Source organism: Pygocentrus nattereri, chromosome 18 (assembly GCF_015220715.1).
Source record: "Pygocentrus nattereri isolate fPygNat1 chromosome 18, fPygNat1.pri, whole genome shotgun sequence".
Classification (NCBI taxonomy): domain Eukaryota; kingdom Metazoa; phylum Chordata; class Actinopteri; order Characiformes; family Serrasalmidae; genus Pygocentrus; species Pygocentrus nattereri.
Genome location: NC_051228.1, coordinates 3628572 through 3639463, shown reverse-complemented (window position 1 = coordinate 3639463; position 10892 = coordinate 3628572). Strand labels below are relative to the sequence as shown.

General features: G+C 39.6%; 1 protein-coding gene across 18 annotated transcripts in view; it reads left to right on the top strand.

The window, feature by feature from the left end:
- LOC108437803 (protocadherin alpha-C2-like) overlaps positions 1–10892 on the top strand; it is a 334331-nt gene that overhangs the window by 126590 nt on the left and 196849 nt on the right. The window contains exon 1 of one of the 18 annotated variants that reach the window (XM_037547150.1): positions 2037–4583. The exons of 16 other annotated variants lie outside the window; for them this stretch is intronic. In XM_037547150.1, the coding sequence (XP_037403047.1) occupies positions 2178–4583 (2406 nt within the window). In that variant the 5' untranslated portion in view covers positions 2037–2177. Of the gene's footprint in view, positions 1–2036; positions 4584–6627; positions 9129–10892 lie in introns of those variants that run through there. One more of the 18 variants, XM_037547156.1, reaches the window with a different exon arrangement.

The window sequence follows — 10892 nt, the reverse complement described above, 5'->3', positions numbered from 1 at the left end:
AATCATAAAACAACAGAATGTTCAGCTGTTCTCATAAGTTCATTTGTGTTGTGTAGCCTGTGGTTGTCTTACTAGGATCATACCTGACTTATCTTTGTGCTTGTTGTGAAGTGATAGAGCTTAAGCTTTTTTTTTGGATGGGCTCGAGAAAATTCGGTAGCTCTTGAGAATATTAGGTCCTGCATCAAGTCTGTGTATTGCCACATTGCGTAAAGTGCGTGCGTTTGATGTAAATACCAAGAATTAAATGTATTTTGTCCAAGTCGTGTATGTCTTTAAAGGTTTTGTAGCTCCATGCATTAGGAGGAGGAGTCTCACCTAGTAGATGGCTATCTAGGTGTTGACCTGGAGGGTTCACTCTCCTATAAGGTGTTTTGTTGGCACTCTGCAGTCAGTTATACAGGATGGCCGTTGGTCCAGACTAATGATGAATGAATATCATTCATAAGTGATGCAAAGCCCTTTTGATTCATTACAGTTTCTGTTAATTTTGTAATTGGCTCCAAAATTCAATTATCAATGCACTTTTTGGTATCAAGAAGTGGGCTGTACACATTTCAGAGGACGTCCACAAATGCATATTTTATCAGTGTTCCAGCATCTTGCAAGTTATTGTTCTGTTCTAAACCATGTTTTTATTTAGTGAGACATTTAGTATACCATGTAATAATAATAATAATAATAATAATAATAATAATAATAATAATAATAATAATAATACGACCAAGTGCTATTTTTATGGCATTTTTCATACAATGCAGCTTCATGTAATGTTACAAAAGAGATAATAATAAATACATAAAATCCCACAAGACCATTAAAGGAACAAAAATATGATAGTTCGAAAAATTGGAAAACAGAGATAAACAACATCAACAACAACGACAGCAACAATAGTACTGCTATTACTACTACTACTACTACTACTACTACTACTACTACTACTAATAATAATAATAATAATAATAATAATAATAATAATAAATAATAATTAAATAATAATAATAACATATATAAGCAGCCTCATAACATATTTATTTATTGAGTTTTTGTACACTTATTTGGGCTGCAGTGCTAGGTTTCAGAAAACATCATGAGGCATATTGACAGACAACCCATGTTATATGTTGGTACTGATGCACTTAATATTTTGAACAGCGGTTCTTCTAAATCTATTCTAGATGAAGCTGGAAGCCAGTTTACAGATGTCATAATCACTGGGACGCATCACATCTTGCGTGTTGTTTTTAATACTCTGGCTGCAGTTTTCTGGAAAAGCTGTAGCTTATTAACCGTATTTTGGCAACCCAGTAAAAAGCGACTTACTATAGTCATATCATGCAGACTCAACGTATCTTTCGCAAGTCAAAGAGGGCAGACTGAGTCAAATTTGTTGGCGTTTGCTTTAAAACTTCCTTTCTGCCAGTTTGTGGGTTGGTCTCTGATTTTCTCATTATTTCATTTATATTACTATTAGTCCTAAGAAGATATATTTCTGTTTACCTCTCTTAAGTTTAAGGAAAGTTTGATTCACCTGGTGTTGATGATGAACATGTGGCATATCAGAGGATTTAGGGTTTCAGTTATTTGTCACTTTACTGTTATTCAACTTTAAACCAAAGGACAGCTGCTACAGTCTCAGAAATAAAGGTACTAAACGGTCCCTGGGGAAGGACCCCTCTTGTCAGTGGGGTGGCACCCTCAAGGGTACATCTCAGTACCTTTAGTCAGGGAACATAACTGAACCATAATCGACTGAAATTATATCTTCTAAGCTGTACTGACTCCACACCCTGTTTCATCTCCAAGCTTTTTTATTTCAATGTTCTGTTTTAAAACTTTAGGTTAGGAAAATATACAAATATGTTCTTTTTACCTGGAAAAAAAACTTATTTAAGATTCATAATTGGGTCGTAAAACTACTGCAGTTCACCGATAATGCTCAGAGCGTCGCTGTTCACCATGACTTGAATCCACTGATGGATTTTTCCGCACATCTCTTACATATTCAGGGCTTTTTTTTCTCCCTCTAGTCGTGTGGACAGCCTCTGCATGGATGGAGTAATCACGTCTTTTTTCGTGTGTATTGATCTTGAACGTGGTGAATTTGATCAGTAATATTTCTGTCGAATCTTCGGACTCGCACTGACCCCGTCGGACTGTTATTTACTGCAAATATGGATTTCAGGATGTTTGTATCCGCGCTTCTTTTTCCACCCCTTCTTTCCCTCTTTCGCGCCGCCGTCTACGGAGATTTGAGCTATTCAGTTCCAGAGGAAACCAAACGCCAGTACGTGATTGGAAATATAGCCAAAGACCTTGGACTGGATGCTAAGAGATTATCTCTTCGCAAGACTCGTATAGACACAGAAGACAGCAGCAAACGCTACTGTGACGTTGATCTGACTACAGGTAATCTGGTAGTGACGGAAACAATAGACCGAGAGGAGCTATGTGGTCCGAGGATGACCTGCTCTTTAAAATACGAGCTCGTCTTACAGAACCCACTGGAGGTGCATCGAATATCTCTGCAAATCCTGGACGTAAACGACAACCCACCTCGGTTCCCGAATGAGCGCATAAGCTTTGAAATCACCGAGTCGGCTCACAAAGGCGAGCGCTTTCCTTTGGACGAAGCCCATGATTTGGATGTAGGACGCAACGCTGTTCAAGGATATTCACTCGAGAAAAACGGCAATTTTGTATTGTCTGTTCACGAAAACGCCGACGGAGGAAAATACGCAGAGCTGGTGCTGGATAAAGAGCTGGATCGTGAGCAACAGACAGACATTGATTTGGTTCTTACCGCTGCTGACGGAGGAAATCCTCAGAGATCGGGAACTGCGGTTATCCACGTTACTGTTCTGGATGCGAATGATAATATCCCAGTGTTCAGTCAACCTGTGTATAGAGTGAGTCTGGCTGAAAACACGCCTTTGGGCACAGAGGTGATTACAGTAAGCGCGACAGATGCAGACGAAGGAGCCAATGGTGACGTCACATATGAGCTCAGTCGTGTATCTGAAAAGGCAGCGAAATTATTTGCTATTGACAAGACAAATGGACAGATTAAGGTCAGTGGCGACATTGATTATGAAGAGGAAACCTACTATGAAATGAGAGTGCAGGCCAAAGACGGTCCTGGCTTAGCATCCACAGCAAAAATCATCGTAGACATCACTGATATAAATGATAACGCACCCAAAATCATTCTGAAATCTCTGAACGAGCCTATTCCTGAGAACACAGTAGAGGGCACCGAGGTGGCCATTATTAATGTCCAGGATAAAGACTCAGGAGAGAATCGACAGATTCGTTGCTCCATTCAGCAAATCCTCCCTTTCAAATTGACTTCGTCAGTTAAAAACTATTTCTCTCTGGTAACCACAAGTACATTGGATAGAGAAAAAGAAGCAGATTATAATATAACAATCACTGCTACTGATGGAGGCTCTCCACCGTTATCATCTTTTATGACTATCCATCTGTCCGTATCAGACGTAAATGACAACCCACCTGTATTTGAGGAGCTACTGTACAGTGCATATGTAGCTGAGAACAACAAACCAGGCACCTCTATCTGCTCTGTGGCTGCGAGAGACCCAGACTGGAGGCAGAACGGCACAGTGCTGTATTCTCTGGTGTCCAGTGAGGTCAACGGTGTTCCAGTGTCCTCATTTTTGTCCATCAATGCAGACACGGGGGTTATCCATGCTGTGAGGTCATTTGACTATGAGCAGTTCAGAAACTTCAAAGTCCAGGTTGTGGCCAGAGACAATGGCTCTCCTCCCCTCAGCAGCAACGCGACTGTGAGTGTGTTCATAACAGATGAGAATGATAACTCTCCACAGATATTATACCCTGCTCCAGAGGGGAAGTCTTTAATGACTGAGATGGTCCCTAAAGCTGCTCTGTCCGGCTCTCTGGTCTCCAAGGTGATCGCTGTGGATGCTGACTCTGGACAGAATGCCTGGCTGTCCTATCACATTGTAAAGTCCACTGATCCGGGACTTTTCAGCATCGGTCTCCATAGTGGAGAGATCAGGGCGCAGCGGGACATCAGTGAATCTGACAGCATGAAGCAGAACCTTGTTATCTCAGTGAAAGATAACGGACAGCCCGCTCTCTCTACCAGCTGCTCTGTCTATCTGCTTATTTCTGATAACCTCGCTGAAGTTCCAGAACTTAAAGACATGACTTATGAGGAGAGCAGCTCCAAACTGACGTCATATTTGATCATCGCGCTTGTGTCCGTGTCCACCTTCTTTCTGACTTTCATTATCCTGATCCTGGCTGTGAGGTTTTGCCGCAGGAGGAAGCCCAGGCTGTTGTTTGATGGAGCGGTGGCCATTCCCAGCGCGTACCTCCCTCCCAACTATGCAGAGGTTGAGGGAGCTGGAACTCTCCGCAGTTCTTACAATTATGACGCGTATCTGACAACAGGATCCCACACCAGCGACTTCAAGTTCATCAGATCCTACAATGACAACACTCTTCCTGCTGGTGGTACTTTGAAACTGAACCAAAATGACCCTTTTGGGCCAAGTGAAATAACGTTTAATGATAACGGAGATAGAGATGAGGTAAGCAGGGCTCTGTTTATCCACGCTTGTAATTAATATTGTGTTTTGTCACTTAATAATCATATAATCAGCTGAGATTTTAAGTTTTCTTTTTTCTTTTTTTTTTTTTGTTACTGAATGTTGTTTCTTGTGCTTTGTTAGGTTTCAGTGTCTTCTAATTTTTGACTTGTTTGTATTGGTATGGGCTAACAGCGTTTTTGGGTTGACCATGGAGTTGATCATGACATCTGCTCACCTGTTTTCAAACTTTCATCTTGGCTGGTTCTGTTGACTAAGTGTTTCTGGGTTAGGTCACCTTATAATTACGTCATTTGGCATTTAACTGTCTTTTTTTCTTATAGTGTTCAATTGTAATTGTGATATAAGATGATCCACGAAACATTAAATAGGCAAAGTTACATTGATTTTAACAAAAACCCTGCATAATAAATAATTTTAGCAGTTAACAGATTAACTAAGAGTGGTGAGAAGGGAAAATGATCTGCACTACAAGCGTTTTCCAAGTTAGAATTGTAGAGTTGAATCCCTCTAAATTTTCTCCAACACACATATGCTGCCTGGTGCCGGAAACAATATTTGATGATAGTTTTGAGAAAATGATTTTTTTTCTTCAGATGTACCTTTTTCCATTAATAACATTGCATATAAAAACACAAATAAATTCACTGCTGATTTTGCATAGTGAATAATATGCCTATATGTTTACATTATAGACATTGCCACCCTGGAATTTGAATCAAAAAGTTTCTCTACAATTAACCATTTCACACCAAGCCACTCTGAATGACCTTTTTTTTTATTTTCAGTCACTGAATTATGCAGATATATTGGAGCACTGTTGGAATTCCCTGACGTTTCTGTACTGGACAGGGACAACTGTAGCCAAGATGTGGCTTGAAATTCACCAATGACGGCATTTTAATAGTAACATTTAAAACTAGTAAGTGGCAGTACTATCAATTAAACTGAAGTTAAATCATGATATCATTCAATGATAGTTTAGTGGATTATTCTGATGTTATGATTCCTCTAAGGTTCTTTATTAAAGACAGTGAGCTGTATAGAACCAAGGACAATCAATACACCCTTGGCATGCTTAAATGGTTCTCTACAATATGAAATGATTCTTTATACGGATGGATAATATCCTCTCATTAAAAAAAAAAAGAAAGAAAAAACTATACAGGCAGATTTTTGCTTATCAGTGTACAAACAATCTAACCATATCATTAAATGTGCGAGAGTGGTTTTAAGGTCCAGTTCTGCACATATTTTTCTTTGGATAAATAGTACATGATTTTACCTTTTCATAACCTAATATTTCAAAAGAAAACAAAAGTAAAACGAGGTAGACAAGAAAAAATATGGAGTCAATACAACATAAAATGTAACTACAGTGGATTATGGTACAGTCATATTCCTTGATTAAAGGTACTGGAGATGTAGCCTTGAAGGTACCATCTCAGTGACAGGAGGGGAGCCACCTTAGAAACAGTTGAGGTATTATTATCATTTTTTTAAATTTATTTATTTATTGTTTTTTTTCTTGACGGTGTACAGAACCTTTTTGAAACTGGTTTTATACTGCACCAAAAATAGTTCTTCTGTTTTTACAAACTTGCCACCATCACAGCATCAAGCTCTTTGTGGGGATATATAGAAACTTTTTCAAGACATTCTCCATCAATCTGAAGAACGATTTCATGATGTAAAGATACATTTGTGTGTGTGCGTGTGTGTGCGTGTGTGCGTGTGTGCGTGTGTGTGTGTGTGTGTGTGTGTGTGTGTGTGTGTGTGTGTGTGTTCATGGTTCTACACCACTGTATTTACAAAAGAATGTTTGAAGACCAATGATTTTTAAGAGTGTAGGCTTCTAAATACGCAGGACCCATAAATGTGTTTTCTTCTCGAGCCTTTAATAAATATGAGATAAACTGCAGTTAACAGAAAATACGCAGAGCGTCGCTCTTCACCAACGGACGCTGCGTAAATGCGCCTCTCCGCCCAAATATTTAATATTCATACGCAGCTCCATGCAACAAAGGTCCATTTGAAGGAATTCTGAGTCGATGCTCGTCGAATTTTACCAAAGCCTGTGTTGAGCATCGCTTCAGTTTGATTTATTTTACACGTGCGTTGATTATGGGACGTGGATCATGTTCTCGCGTCATAGTCCTCTTGGTTTTGTCTCTTTCTCCGCTGGGGATTGTGCGCGGAGATCTGACCTACACCTTTCCAGAGGAGACGAAGCGCCAGTATGTGATTGGAAACATAGCGACGGATCTCGGAATAGATGCAAAACGATTATCAGCTCGTAAAGCTCGGATTGACGCGGAGGATAATGGCAAACGGTACTGTGACATTAACATGAGAACCGGGGACTTGGTTGTGTCGGAGACAATGGACCGAGAAGAGCTTTGTGGTTCCACATCTCCATGCATCCTCAATTATGAGCTCGTTCTAGAAAACCCTCTTGAAGTCCATCGCGTATCTCTTCAAATTGAGGATATAAATGACAACGCACCACGATTCCCTAATGACGGCATCGCTTTAGAGATCAGTGAATCTTCTTACAAGGGGCATCGTTTTCGTTTGGATGAAGCTTATGACTCTGACGTTGGGAATAACGGAGTTAATGGTTATTCCCTAGAGAGGAATGAATACTTTATTTTATCCGTACACGGAAACGCGGACGGTGGAAAACACGCTGAATTAGTGTTGGAGAAAGAGCTGGATCGTGAACAGCAGAAGGAAATGCATTTAATCCTCACAGCTACTGACGGTGGCAGCCCACAGAGGTCTGGTACTGTAGTTATCCACATTAATGTGCTTGATGCTAATGACAACACTCCAGTCTTTAGTCAGCCTGTTTACAGAGTAACCATCGCTGAAAATGCGCCTGTAGACACTGCTGTAGTTACAGTAAGCGCCACTGATGCTGACGAAGGAGCAAATGGTGAGATTACATATGAATTTAGTCGGGCTTCAGACAAAACTGTTAAATTATTCTCCATCGATAAGACAACAGGACAGGTTAGAGTAAGAGGAGAAATTGATTATGAAAAAGAAAAACATCATGAAATAGGAGTCCAAGCCAAAGACGGCTCTGGTTTAGCATCTACGGCAAAGATCATCATAGATATCACTGATGTAAATGACAACGTTCCTCGAATTATTCTAAAGTCATTAAACAACCCCATACCTGAAAACACAATTGTAGGCACTGAGGTAGCAATTATTAATGTCCAGGATAAAGATTCAGGGGATAATCGACAGATTCATTGCTCCATTCAGCAAAATGCTCCTTTTAAATTAAACCCCTCAGTCAAAAACTATTTTTCTTTAGTAACAACAAGTGTACTAGATAGAGAAAAAGAAGCAGATTATAATATAACCATCACTGCTACTGATGGAGGATCTCCACCATTATCCTCCTCCTTGTCTATTAATTTATCTGTGTCAGATGTAAATGACAACCCTCCTGTATTTGAGGAACCATCTTATAGTGCTTATGTAGCTGAGAACAACAAACCAGGAACCTCTATCTGCTCTGTGACTGCGAGAGACCCAGACTGGAGGCAGAACGGCACAGTGCTGTATTCTCTGGTGTCCAGTGAGGTCAACGGTGTTCCAGTGTCCTCATTTTTGTCCATCAATGCAGACACGGGGGTGATCCATGCTGTGAGGTCATTTGACTACGAGCAGTTCAGAAACTTCAAAGTCCAGGTTGTGGCCAGAGACAATGGCTCTCCTCCCCTCAGCAGCAACGCGACTGTGAGTGTGTTCATAACAGATGAGAATGATAACTCTCCACAGATATTATACCCTGCTCCAGACGGGAAGTCTTTAATGACTGAGATGGTCCCCAAAGCTGCTCTGTCCGGCTCTCTGGTCTCCAAGGTGATCGCTGTGGATGCTGACTCTGGACAGAACGCGTGGCTGTCCTATCACATTGTAAAGTCCACTGATCCGGGACTTTTCAGCATCGGTCTCCACAGTGGAGAGATCAGGGCGCAGCGGGACATCAGTGAATCTGACAGCATGAAGCAGAACCTTGTTATCTCAGTGAAAGATAACGGACAGCCCGCTCTCTCTACCAGCTGCTCTGTCTATCTGCTTATTTCTGATAACCTCGCTGAAGTTCCAGAACTTAAAGACATGACTTATGAGGAGAGCAGCTCCAAACTGACGTCATATTTGATCATCGCGCTCGTGTCCGTGTCCACCTTCTTTCTGACTTTCATTATCCTGATCCTGGCTGTGAGGTTTTGCCGCAGGAGGAAGCCCAGACTGTTGTTTGATGGAGCGGTGGCCATTCCCAGCGCGTACCTCCCTCCCAACTATGCAGAGGTTGAGGGAGCTGGAACTCTCCGCAGTTCTTACAATTATGACGCGTATCTGACAACAGGATCCCACACCAGCGACTTCAAGTTCATCAGATCCTACAATGACACTCTTCCTGCTGGTGGTACTTTGAAACTTGGCCAAACTAGCAGTTTAGATGCGAGCATGATTTCACTTAACCATGCACAAGATGCAAATGAGGTAAGACAAGCCCAGTTTACCTCAGTTGAAGGTTCATAATCTTAACTTAATCAGGATTTTGTGATGAGCTTTGCTTGATTTGTTGAACATGATTCCTTCTCTATGGTTTGCTTGGTCTTTTTTTCATAATAAGTTATGAACAGCATTTTATTCATGTTGTTCTTATTTAGATGATGCAGTTCACAGTGATTTAAACTCATACAAAGGCTTTGAAGTCTTCTACTTTGTTTAGCTTGGGTTAGGATTTTTAAAAAATCTGAGAGAAATGAAATGAAAATCAGGAAAAAGTGCTTGAGATTCAGCAATCTTTTAAGTCAGTGTTAAAATGTAAGCAAATGCATGATATTGTCCAGTTTAAGCCGTTGTTGTCGTTTTGTTGTAGTCTTACTCCTTCTACTATGTCATGCGTTCAGATGAATGTCAAGTGTATTAGATCTACTCATCAGACACTTCAATCTATCTACTTATCAGTAACATTATTATTCTGGTAGTATAATTTGTACTGAAAACATTTCTCCTAATTATGTAAAACTTGGTGTTAAATAGGTTGTACACTTTTGTCATTGCAGTTGTTTTCATATATATTCATATATGATCATATAATCAGGAATCTGTGGTGCAGAGCAGTATTTTCTCTTTAACTGTGAGTTTTCACTCTTTGGGAGATATTAATTTCAGTTCTGCCATGAAATTGTATTAGAATTTTTAAATTCCTCCCTCTCAGATCTAATGGTATCAGGTGGACATTGATAAGTAATATACTTTCCAGTGAAACTAAACTTTCACTGAGTACCATTTGATCTGCCGGGTCAACTGCACTTCTGATATGTTAGTACTTTGGAGAAAGGTTTTATGTTAAGTGCCCCTTTGCTTAATATAAACTCACCATGTTCAAATGACTGATTTTGTATGGTGATTTAGTGACTTTGGCGAGGTAATTTAAATTTGATTGGTTTACAATTCCAGTGTAAATAAGCACAATCATATATTTTTATTTACTGTGTAAAATCACTGTGTGAAAAATGATTTGATGTTTTAACTTTTTACAATAATTTACCTGGTGAACTGATGAAAATGAATTCACTGAACTTCAAATATGACGTTAACAGAATGTAAAACACAGATCAGTCTTGTAATTATTTACTATTGGAAGTTCAATAAACACATCATTGTAAGGAAACCAGGTTATTTATAAGTTTAACCATCACATGTATGTATATATATATTACATTATAATATTTTTTTTTTCTCTCATATTGTTTCTTCTTGGTCATTATGTGAGCCCAGTTATGTCTTTTTAAGACACAAGCTGACCTTTAAACCGTATAATATGCAAGTGAATTGCATTTGGAACATATATTTCACTGCAGTTGTGACGAGCACTGTATGTGAATTCTATATTTCAGTCCTGCTAAGCCTGCAGTTAAAATGTATTTAAAACTTATACCTGTTGATGCATCAGTTGACATTACAAAACAAAATAATTTAACCTCAACAAAGGCAAACTTTCATCTAGTAACATTTACATTTGATCTGCTCTGGCGACTGTGAGTGACCCTGTGATATTTCAGTGCTGAGATAAATGATCTCACATTATCTGAAAGCTGCTTTTCGTAACGGCTCAGCACCACGGACAGCGCCTGTCATCAACAATAAACATCCATAGATTGGATGTTGAAAATTGACTTACTCGTCCACAAATACTTTACTAGTCTAAGAGTTTGTATACCATCTAATAAAAAAGGTTCTTTATGGGTTCTTTAA